General features: G+C 38.6%; 1 protein-coding gene across 4 annotated transcripts; it reads right to left on the bottom strand.

The window, feature by feature from the left end:
• Positions 1–3,617: 3,617 nt before the first annotated feature.
• On the bottom strand, positions 3,618–9,008 carry GAPT (GRB2 binding adaptor protein, transmembrane). 4 transcript variants are annotated; one of them, XM_030927944.1, is made up of 3 exons: positions 8,903–9,005; positions 6,295–6,421; positions 3,618–5,580 (listed from the first exon to the last, which is right to left on the bottom strand). In XM_030927944.1, exon 3 carries the CDS (start codon positions 5,288–5,290, stop codon positions 4,817–4,819), a length of 474 nt encoding a protein of 157 aa, XP_030783804.1. In that variant the 5' UTR covers positions 5,291–5,580; positions 6,295–6,421; positions 8,903–9,005; the 3' UTR covers positions 3,618–4,816. The 4 variants fall into 4 exon arrangements, with proteins under 4 accessions (XP_030783804.1, XP_030783805.1, XP_030783806.1 ...); XM_030927945.1 differs by having other exon boundaries at positions 6,295–6,513; positions 8,903–9,003; XM_030927946.1 differs by lacking the exon at positions 8,903–9,005 and adding an exon at positions 6,748–7,392.
• Between the last annotated feature and the right edge of the window lie 3,248 nt (positions 9,009–12,256).

A 12,256-nucleotide genomic window follows, 5' to 3' on the forward strand; every position in this document is an offset into this window, starting at 1 on the left:
AGGCCAAAGCTCCATCCCACCAAACTGAAACTTGTTGTTTATCTGACCTGAGAAATCAGGAGAGAGATAATAGCCAAATCCCCAAACAGATCAGTTTTAGCCTGCATGATAAGGAAGTCCCCTGTGCTTCAGTAATTACAAGAAAAGTAACCTGAAGTAACCTGATGTCAACCAATCCTTTTTTTGGATTATACTATTTTATCATCCTTGCTTAAGTTGCCTTACAAAAGCGGACTCTTCTGCCATGCCCAATGGAGTACCTGTTTAAACCTTTAAATGGGATGCTGCCAGATTTATGAATTGCTAATAAAACCTGTTCAGTCTTTAAACTTAATCTACTGAAATTTCATCTTTTGACACTTTGGATAATCAATTATAATGGACAAATGTCAATATATCACATATTTTACAATATAAACCACCATTTTTAGATATCACAGGAATTTACTTCTTTTACATTGAAGCTTTTACATTTGTGTTAGACTGGAGTGGCTGTAGTGCAGATAAACACATTGATCATGCTGCCCATCCTTCAAGGAAATGGCACAGGACTTACTGATGAACTCAGTGTGTGTTTGGTAAGGAAGGGGTAAGACTGGGAGTGTGGGAAAGAGAAGAGTCTTCAGGGATAATTGCAAAGTATTTTACAGAGATGAGGAAGCCTTACAGAAGAAACAGGTTTGGAGGCCGTATTAAGAATGCGTTGAGCTGTCAATGAGAGAAAAACCACACTCCACGGGCTTGGACACTGGTAGTCCATTCATTTCAGCTGACAAGGAGCCTGCAGTTAGGCTTTTGATGGCTAATATGAGCTTAATGATGCCATATAGCGATCTCCTCACTGGCCACTCTTTCTCAGCAATCTTTACCAGTGTCTCCTCATTAATTTATCCTCAAAATACTGCAATTTCTGAAAAACTTACAGATTCCTCCCTTTCCTCCTTGCTTGATTCCCTACTCTGTGCTCCCCCTGGTGTCTTCCCAGGAGATGGTATCCATTATTATTCCTGTAAATACCACCTAAATGCTCATGACTATCAAATTTACATCTCCAGCTAGAACCTCTCCTCCAAAATCCAAATGTGCACATACAACACCAAACTGGATACTTCTACTTGGGTCTCAGGACATATTTCAGGAAACGTCAAAATAAACATGTTCAAAACTGAACTTTGCTCCTGTCGCAAGAATTAGAGGTTGACTGAGTCACATTCTATTTTCAACTCCACTTTTCTTTTTCTGCCCACTCTATGAGGTTACCAAAGGTAAAAATCAATTGTCCATGCACTCCTACACCTGCTGGTGTCTGTGTGACACAATTCTGAGCAATGAGATAAATAGTGGTGCTGCTCTTTCCCCTCATTTCTTCTTCATGACTGAAGCATGAATAGAAGGCTTAAAGATTCAGCAGCCATATGGTGGCTGTGAGGCAATAGAGATGAAGATAAAAGTTGAAACACTAAGGGTGGCAGAGAGGAAATAGAGAAAGAGCCTGGGCCTATCTATATGGCATCATTGAGCTGACGTTAGCCATCAAATGCCTAACTGTAGCCTCCTCTTTAGGTGAAATAAATGGAACTATCAGTGTCCAAGCCCCTTGAGTGTGGTTTTCTGCCATTAGCAGCCCAACTCATTCCTAACTGATGCGGCCTCCAAGGCTGTTTCTTCTTTACGTCTTCCTCATCTCCGTAAAGTACTTTGCAATTATCCCTGTAGACTCTTCTCTTTCCCACACTCCCAGTCTTACCCCTCCCCTACCAAGCACACACGCTGAGTCCGTCAGTAAGTCCTGTGTCATCTCCTTGAAGGACAGGCAGCACTGTCAATGTCTTTATCTGCACTGTAGCCACTCTAGTCTAACTTAAATGCAGAAGCTTCTTAGCTGTCTTACCCACTTCCATTTTGGCCTCTTTCCAGTCACTTCTCAACCCAGTAAATCTTTTCAAAAATACTAGTGTTATCATCATGTCTCTGCTTAAAACCCTTTACTGATTCCCATTGTACCTATAATAGAGTCAAAGCCACATACGAAGACTTATAAGAAGCTCATGGTCTCCTATTCCCTCCTTCACCAACCCAGCAGGTGTCCCTCCAAGCCTTCCTCAGGAAGCTCTAGCCACAATGGCTTCCCAGAGCACCATAAATTCTCTTAGGCCCCAGATTATTTTCACATGTGGGTCCCATTCTTACCCTCTGTCCATCACATTTATTATAGCTTCCTTCCGCCTTCAAGTCTCATTTAAGTGGTCTCCAGTGAGGCCTCTTTGACCACCCTATTAAAATGAAAATAGTCTTTCCTACCCAACCCCATTGCTTTCAAAAACAGGAAGAATTTTTTATACAGCACCTTCTACCATTTTGATATGTATCCACTTAGGGAAATGGAAATCATATCAATTTGTTTTAACAGAGAGAATTTAATATAGATAATTGGCTAAACAGGCATTGGCAGGATGAAAAAACAAAAAGGGGACACAGGTACCACATAGATAGTAACTCTAACAATCTTGGTTGAGAGTTACCAGACCTCAGAGGAGGAGCCCTGCCAGGCTGGGACGCAGAACTCTGAGGGTGTCACTTGTCTCCTGCACCACTTCAGGAAGTTGGAGGAGGGTCTGGCTGTGAGAGTCGAAGGGAGGGTGCACCTGGCTGGTTCAGGCACTTCTGACAGGTTGCAGAGAAGCTGGTCCTGGGAGTGATGGAAGAAACTAGAAAGCTGTAAACAACCAGTGATGCTGGAGTAAACCACATAGCAATAATTCCTGTGGGGGCAAGAGAGTGAATAGGCAGGAGCAATTCCCTGTTGCTTCCTATTGCCTTTCAGTCTTCCTTAGTGCCCCTATTGGTGGAGCCTAGAATGGATCCAACTGGCAAAAGAAATGTTTGCAGAAGCCCAGGTTAAGCAATTCAGAGGAGCAAATAAAAGAGTAAATTTAAAGATGAGCTATCATAGCTTCATGACCAGCATTGTATTCATTTGTTTACTATCTTTTCTTTTCTACTGACCATATGTGTTCAGGATCCATGTCTCTCTTTTTATTATTGTAACCCCTCCACCAACCCATGTCCCCCATGTGCACAGCACAATAGCAAGTAGACAGAAGATAATCAACAAATATTCGTTGCATGGATGAATAATAGATGAATTTATTAGATTTTTTCCTCAAAACTACTCAGCAAAATGTACAATTCAATTTTCATCAGTAAAACATGAGACTTTTTTTTTTTTTTTTTTTTTTTTTTTGAGACGGAGTCTCGCTCTGTCGCCCAAGCTGGAGTGCAGTGGCCGGATCTCAGCTCACTGCAAGCTCCGCCTCCCGGGTTTACGCCATTCTCCTGCCTCAGCCTCCGGAGTAGCTGGGACTACAGGCGCCCGCCACCCTCGCCCAGCTAGATTTTGTATTTTTTAGTAGAGACGGGGTTTCACCGTGTTAGCCAGGATGGTCTCGATCTCCTGACCTTGTGATCCACCCGTCTCGGCCTCCCAAAGTGCTAGGATTACAGGCTTGAGCCACCGCGCCCGGCCAAACATGAGACATTTAGTGCCTCATGTGATGTTCTAGGCATTTGGGCTAAAAATGCCTAGAACATCATATGAGGCAGTTTCTTTTCATTCAGGTGGGAATTTAAGACATTTTCATATGAAGCTAGGTAATAAAATGCTGTGGCAACATTCATATGTTTAAATGTCCTAAGAGTTGAAGAGGCATCAAAACTTATATCAGAAAATAAAAAGGTAAATGCAGGTTTGGAGTGATTCAGGAGATGTGCAGAAGAACTTATAATCTGAAGCAGGCTTGAGAAAGGAGGGAGAAAAGCAAAGCTGTGAAGGAAGGATAAATTTGGCAGGTTTCGAGATGATTCTGCTGAAAGCAAAGAAATGAGAGATAGTAGGAGAAGTCATTGGAAAACGGAATTGGAACCAACTGTGGAAAACCATCAATTTTGGAGTTCAAATTATGGGTATTATTTCTTTTGCAAAGAGGGGGCATTAAAACACTTTAAGCAAAATAAATGATGCTGCTGTTGGAAATATTTTCTGAAGATAAATCTGGCAGTACCATGGGTAATTGATGGAGTGGGTTGAAACTAGAAGCAGGAGGACCAGTTAGGAGCCTATGACAATAATTCTGATCCAGATAAAGATAATGGTAGAAATAAAGGAAAGAGATAACAAGTAACATTTAGAAGGAAGACTCAATATCACATAATACAGATTCAGTCTGGGGCAAGGAGGGTGGAGAAGATATCTAGAATTAATCCACAGTGATACACATAGGGTTCAGAAAGGTGGAGATAGAGCAGAGACTACCTACTTATCAGAACTTGATTAATAATGGCATCAGTACAATAAAAATCACAGTGAATTATTTTCAGTATTTTAATTTTTATTTTATGTTCAGGGGTACATGTGCAGGTTTGTTATGTAGGAACACTTGTGACTTGGCGGTTTGGTGTACAGATTATTTCATCACCTGTATACTAAGCATAGTACCTGATAGTTTTTTTCCCCCGAACCCCTCCCTCTTTCCACCGTCCTCCCTCAAGTAGGCCCCAGTGTCTGTTGTTCCTCTCTTTCTGTCCATGTGTTCTTATTATTTAGCTCCCACTTCTAAGTGAGAATATGTGGTATTTGATTTTCTGTTCCCATGTTAGTTTTGTTCTTTTTTATGGCCGCATGGCATTCTATGGTGTTACCACATTTTCTTTATCCAATCTACTGTTGATAAACATTTAGTTCGATTCCAGGTCTTTGCTGTTGAAAAATTACAGTGAGTATTTGTCATCCAATAACAAAAGTCAGCATTTTGAAAAGCTAATATGAATCTGGAAGAATGTATATATCTTCATCTTGAGGAACTTCAGAAGGACGAGGCTTCTGGAAGTTATAATAGTCAGAAGATGTCTCATTTCCGTAGATATCCTCCTCGAAATCGGACTGCCGTGTGTTTTCATATAGTTCCTTATTTGTTTTTCCTTTAACTTTGGGAGGACCTGCTTCCACATTTTCATAGTTTTTGTGTATGTTATTTCCCTTGACAGCAGATTTGTGGTCTTGGGTTTCAACTGAGATTTTATGCCCTAAGCCAATGATGCGGGGTCCCAAGAATGTTTTAGCACAGACTTTTCTCCTGCTGCTTCTCCTTTGCAAAAATCTCGGTAAGGTAAATCGTGTGGCAACATGGTGTTTACAGTGCCAAACACACCCAATTCCACAAACCACTAAGAGTAAAAGAAGCGAAATTCCTACAGAAATGGCCACTAAATTATTTCCACAGCTTTTCAACATTTCTGTACGAACAGTGCTGTTTAGTGATTTGGTGTTACCCTTAATGAATTCACAATGTAATTCCTTGTAGCCTAGTATTATTAAAAAATGAGTTTGGAAGCTCTTTTAGGCATTTCCTTTTCAGAGCTGAAAGAATGCTATCTGGTAAAGTCCTGATGCAGTTAGAGGAGAGAGTGTATAAACTTATTTTTGGAAGATGGCTCTCTTCGTGTGTGATGCTCTTCACATTACAGCCATTAATGTATAATTGTACTGTATCAAGGGGATTTTACTCCATTCCACTTCCTTTTCTGTTAATGAATCACAAAATGAAGCAGAAATGAGTGGAAGATGACAGCAGAGTAGAAAACTCAAGAAAAAGAAGGTTGAATGTCATGTGTGGTGGCTCACGCTTGTAATCCCAGCACTTTGGGAGGCCAAGGCGGGTGGATCACGAGGTCAGGAGATCGAGACCACCCTGGCTAACAAGGTGAAACCCCATCTCTACTAAAAATACAAAAAATTAGCCAGGCATGGTGTCAGGTGCCTGTAATCCCAACTACTCGGGAGGCTGAGGCAGGAGAATGGCATGAACCCGGGAGGCAGAGTTTGCAGTGAGACAAGATCGTGCCACTGCACTCCAGCCTGGGCAACAGAGCGAGACTCCCTCTCAAAAAAAAAAAAAAAGAAGATTGAATGATCTGCCATCCAGAAACCTGTTGTAAATTAAAAATATGTTAATTGCATACTTATTATCTAACATAGAAAAATTACTGATTTTCACCAATGCATTAAACACCAGCATATAGTGAGCTTCTGCTTTTAATATAAAATACACTACCTGTTGTGATGAAAGAAAAAAGAGTTAGAAAAATCCTGTCCCTGCCCAAGCCTGAGTGGTTTTATCACTTAGATCTCCACATAGTTTTTGACAATTAGGTTAACAATTTTCAAGTGAAAGATAATGTTCTGAGCACAATAGAAGAAATGGGACATGTGCAGACAAGTGCAATCATCTTCATTACCTGTCACCTCTTCTGTGAAGCCCTGCCTATCCTTCTTTGGAGCAGGTAGAGGCTTGTCTTTTTCTTAACCATTCCTTCCTCTGCAATCCCTCATTAATGAGTCCATTCTCTACTATAGTGCCATAACCTAAATGAGAGAGAATTGTATTCTTACTCGGTTAAATGGTGGGCAGAGTTCAGGTCATTTCATCTGTATGTTCCTAGAGAACAGCACAACACCTAGCACAGAAAATGCATCCAATCAATATTTGTTGAATGAAAGAATGCATTTAAAAATGACTGCAAATTTCAGCATCTAATTGCTTAAGATGATAGTTTAAAACTCAAGGGTGCAGTTTATGCTTAAAACATGAAATGAGACCTTTAAAGTAAACCAATGTATTTTCAAAAGCCTTTGTATCACAGGTTTTCTCATAGCTTTCAGAAAATAACTTCCATCTAAGATGATTTTACATTGTTTTCTGTTGATGCTTTAAAATGGCAAGGAGATAAGAAGGCGAAGTGTTCAACTGGGCTGCATGTTCCATTGTGATTTTATGAACAAAACATTATTACTGTATATTTTCAGTCTGGATGTAGACATAGATCCAACAGGGCCTGTGAAATGATTATTATCATTTATGGAATGTTATCATCAATAATGTTTAGTTAAGAGCTTCAGCTTTTAAACACTGTTACAGGGATTATCTCATTTAATCCTATAGCTGCTGTATGCAGTAGGTACTATTTATATCATAATATTATAGATAAGAGAGGCTTAAAGAAGTTAAGTAACTTCCTTACAACCAAAATGTTACTGAATGAGAACTCAGGTAAAAATTTCCCCAAAATATTATTTATCCAAATATCTGTAACGTGCTAAGTGCATCAGTCACTAAATTTGTATAGCTTGATTAGCTCTGAGGTTTTTGAAGGTTGGAAATTATATATTATTTACCTTTGTATTACCAACACCAGCATTAGACATAGAATGACTAATCTATTAAACGTTCGTTAATGAAGGAAGTAATCTCCTTATGGGATGATAATAATAGTAACAATGAAGAAGAAAAGTAGAAATTCACAAAATGGTGCTCTGCTTTCAGTGAGTATTCACGAAAAGTTTAATGGTAATGAACGTTCATAAATTTGTCTAAGGTTAGAATATATTAATATGCACATATTTAACTTGACATTTCACATAATAAAATTAAATAAGATGTGCAGCTAATTTATAAATTTTTTTTTGATAAAAATACAGGGACAAGCACCCCAGATGCAGAAACGTTTTAATCTCCTTGGAATTTTGGGGAGTAATATTGAGGTTGAGAACTGTATGGTCCGCCACACAAGATTTATAATCTGTAGGATCTCTCCTTTATAAGGCCAGCCGCGCTTGTGTTCAAGGACAAAAGTTTAGCCAAATGATTTTAATCATTAGGACCTCATTTTCTGTTTGAAACAGATGAGGGCCAATTATCTGCAAGATATTTTATGGTATATATGGTTACCGATTTAAGAAATTAGTGGCTGGGCGCTGTGGCTCACGCCTGTAATCCCAGCACTTTGGGAGGCCAAGGCAGGTGGATCACGAGGTCAGGAGATTGAGACCATCCTGGCTAACACGGTGAAACCCCGTCTCTACCAAAAACAAAATACAAAAATTTAGCCGGGCGTGGTGGCGGGCGCCTGTAGTCCCAGCTACTCAGGAGGCTGAGGCAGGAGAATGGCATGAACCTGGGAGGCAGAGCCTGCAGTGAGCAGAGATTGTGCCACTGCAGTCCAGCCTGGGCGACAGAGCGAGACACTGTCTCAAAAAAAAAAAAAAAAAAAGAAATTAGTTGCCAGAGTGTTTGAAGTAAATTTACAAAATAAACTTTAAATATTGATTGAAATTAATCAACTTTTTGAAAGATACTAGGCCTGCAACAGAAGTCACGGTGAGGGTTGAGGAAGGCTAACTATTGTCACTTCTGCAGCTGAGGATAAGGCAATAAATTGCCCTTTTAATTTTTAAGAAGAAAAGGTATTTTTACCATCTATGTTATTCTATGTAGAGTAGACATTTGGGTACATCCAAAATATTAAAATTGTTTGTCTAAGAGATATTTACCAAGATAAAGACAAGAAGACATTTTACAGAAAAAAAAATGCATCATTTTCTTTGAAATAACATTACAGGAAAAAAACCTGTGAGACATGAACAAAGACCTACTATAATGAAAAACACATTTTAAGCAATAATCCTTCAAATATAGTTTAACATTTAAATAATGTTCACTTTGCCCAGTTTGAAAGAAGACTCTGTTTTCATTTTGGAAAGCAGTTCCAACAGGTTACCTAATAATTTGACATTGTTCTTAAAATCGCAAATTGCTGAGAAACTTCAGGAATTTTCAAGTAAGATGATGCCCTTCTGTTTGGAAACAAAGTAACAGCAAAGCATAATCATATTGTAAAGGAACATCAACATCACTCTCAGTTTGTAAATTGGGTTTCCCCCTTATAGCTCCGTAAGGCATTTTTTTCTAAAAACTGTAATAAGATAACAATCATTGATTAATTAAAGACAAACTTGTTTCTTGTAGTTTTTAATCACCCAAATACCTTAAATCAAGTTCTTACTTACCTCAAGATTGGTGTGTCAAACTCTCTCTTTTGTTCTTTTGGTTAAGTTTTAAACCTGCATTGGGTTAGAACTTGTTCCTCTTTTTCACTTTGGTAGGTTACTTCCTTCTTTCCCTCCTTTCAGGTTATTTAACACTTGCAAAGTTTCCTGACTCTAGAGGAAGTTAGTATCAGATGCAGCAGAATTAAGATAAATGGCGTGAGTCTTTGAATAAGGAAGTCTGGCCCTTCATCTTTGTCAAGTAATAATTTTTTAACTGTGTCAGAAAATAATATGTAAAGCCTACGTGGTTTTTTATTTGGGCCATATTTGCAGTTCCCATTTTAATATCAATAAAAGTCACTTCACTTGTACTTTAAATTTTTCAAAAAAGAAATATTTTAAATGTGGTAACACATAGGTCTTGGGCTTTTATTATTATTATTTACTTGTGTTGCTAGACCAGTCCTCTCTTCAAATATTAATATTATGTACCAATGCTCCCAAGTTATAGCCATACAGGTGAAATCAGTGTCCCAATTTGGGTTTGGAAAATGTTAATGTTCTTTTAAATGTATAAATAGGAATTTCCTCAGGTATGTTTTGAGGCCCATTACTTCTGGGACATGCTAGTAGCTCTTCCATCAAGTAAATGTGGGGAATACTGCTTCCCTGGATATCCATGGGCATATCAGCATGCTAAAGCCAGCAAGCAAAATAAAACCAAATAAGAAAAAGAAATTGTTTAACTTTGCTTAATAATAGTAGTCAGTATGTTCTTAGCACTAAGTACTCCAAGCCTTTTGTGTAATACTCAGCAAATCTTGGCAACAACCCTATGAGGGAGAAAAACTGTTATTAGTCCTATTTTACAGAAAAGAAAGAGAAGCACATAGAATTATCACTTTCCTGACAGTGCCTGCAGTCTGCCCCCAGCACCTGTGTGCTAAACCACTGCCCTGGCTGCCTTGCTAGATTGAGTAACATGTTTCCCACATAGATACCCTTACTGACAGCATCTCTTGGAATCCAACTCCATGGGAACACACACAGTGCGAGATGCTGAATTAGACAAATTACAGATGAATTCGACAGATGAGATGACAAAGTAATGTAAAATTTGTCTTTTAAGTTGTATTGGAACTTTTTGAACCACAGAGGATTAACTTTGCATAAGGTGGTTTTAAAAAAGAGGATTCAGTTACTGAAATAACTACTGGACATTGGGAGGACAGGATGTATTATTAACACCTGTTGAGCACTGTCATTATGCCAGGCATTGTGCTAAGTGATGAGGATGCAAGAGTGAATAAGCTCCCTGCAGCACTTAAAGCCAAGTAGAGAGGCTGCTGCACCCACAGAACATTTCAGATCAAAGTGATAAGGCCTACGAAAGACATGATTATGGACAGGGACAGTGGAGGTAAAGGAAAGAGGCATCCAGCTCAGAGGGTGGTCAGGGAAGACAAGACCTGAGCTAAGCCTCATAAATAAGGTGTTAAGGAAGAATAGGGGTGTCCTGGACAAAAATCTTACAGTGAAGGAGGTTACGAAGTTGTGAGGCTATGAACCTGCTGTGCTCCACATTCTCTCCAGTATGTTTAACTGCAGTATTAGCCACCCTCCAAATAATATACACACTCGCCTGCCTAGGCACTCATCTGTAAGAAAGGCAGTTTATACAATGTTTGTGTAAAATTATGATTTTCTCTAGAAGGCAGGACAACTGGTGCTCATTTAGGTTTTCCCTTTGAACTTGAAAAAGTTGTTTAACCCCTTATTATTTTAGTTTTTCTAAGGATAAATAAAATGGAGGGAAAATGACTGGCACTTTCCTCAAATAGAATTTGTTTGATGTCATATATGTAATTATTCTTCAAATTTATAAAATAAATGTTGTATATATTCAAAATATAATTATTGGATCATTATCATTTGTAGGGATTAGGTTTTATGTCTTGAATTCTATATTTTCCTACTTCCCAATCTTTGGCCTCACAAAGTACATATTTATTGTCTTCTTTCAGTTCCTTTTTAATCACAGCAATTATGTCTAGGTTTCTTTTTCCTGCTTTTTCTTCTACAGTTATATGGTTTGGGTAGTTAAGGGCTTAGGAGGTAGTTTATTGTTCTATAGTGTAATTTGGACTGGGTCTTTCATCTAAGTAAATCTTCCTCTCCTGTTAATTGATGACAGCAACCACTTTACTTAATTGTGATTTAAGTTTCTAGCAATTTCTTGCGTGTCAGTTAGTATCTATTTTAACCCATGCCCTTTTTCAGATACTTGAACTGAGTAATATTAGTGATGGTAAAAATGAACAAATGTTTGTGTTGTGAATTTTATTTGAAAGCTTGCCAGACTAAAAGCATCTTTCTGGCTATTCTGGAAGGAGCCCCCAACCCCCATGCGACTTGTTAAGGGTATTATGGGAATTTACATTTTAGCATAAAGCATTATGTTACCTGGGAAAGGTAATGCATTTAGTAGCTAACAAATTTATTAACACTAATTGGTTTATGGGATTAACCAAAAAGTAGCTAGAGTTTTAATAGAATGTGTCACTACCTTCCAACTAAAAGTTATTCACTCTGTGGCCCAAAGAGTTATAAAAATTTTAAAGTGGCTGGGCGCAGTGGCTCATACCTGTAATCCCAGCACTTTGGGAGGCCTAGGCAGGCAGATCATCTGAGGTCAGGAGTTCAAGTCCAGCCTGACCAACATGGAGAAACCCCGTCTCTACTAAAAATATAAAATTAGCCGAGCATGATGGCACATGCCTGTAATCTCAGCTACTTGGGAGGCTGAGGCAGGAGAATCGCTTGAAACCGGGAGGTGGAGGTTGCAGTGAGCCGAGATCGCACCATTGCACTCCATCCTGGGCAACAAGAGTGAAGCTCTGTTTCCAAAAAAAAATTTTTTTTAAGTAAAAAAAGTTGAGCAGCTAAAGATGAAGTGAGAAAGCATGAATAGGAAGAGGTAAAAATAAAACCATTGTTGCTTTAGTTATGCTTTGGGCCAGTCCTGGTAGCAGCTGGCAAACTTAAATCACAATTTGTAGAGTATAGGGGATGGAATTTACTGAAATGGATCTCAGATATTAGTCAAGAGATTCATTCCCAAACTTGAATGTTTATCAAAATCATTTATGAAGTTTTAAACAAATATCTAAATTTCTAGGACCTCGAAGATTCTGCTTCATCACTTCTGGAGTGGGGCCCAGCGATCTTTATTTTAAAACCTTAGAACAACATCTAGGAATTTATGGGTAGGAAAATGAGATGTTATACAGACTGTGAGGGGAGAGATGGTTAGATTTTATTTTATAGTCTTTTGTGTTATTTTACATTTTCCACTAACATGTGCCACTTTCG

Source organism: Rhinopithecus roxellana, chromosome 3 (genome assembly GCF_007565055.1).
Source record: "Rhinopithecus roxellana isolate Shanxi Qingling chromosome 3, ASM756505v1, whole genome shotgun sequence".
Taxonomy (NCBI): domain Eukaryota; kingdom Metazoa; phylum Chordata; class Mammalia; order Primates; family Cercopithecidae; genus Rhinopithecus; species Rhinopithecus roxellana.

Excerpts from the sequence above, each read along its gene's own strand:
- GAPT (XM_010366817.2), bottom strand. The coding sequence starts at position 5,290 with ATGTTGAAAAGCTGTGGAAATAATTTAGTGGCCATTTCTGTAGGAATT.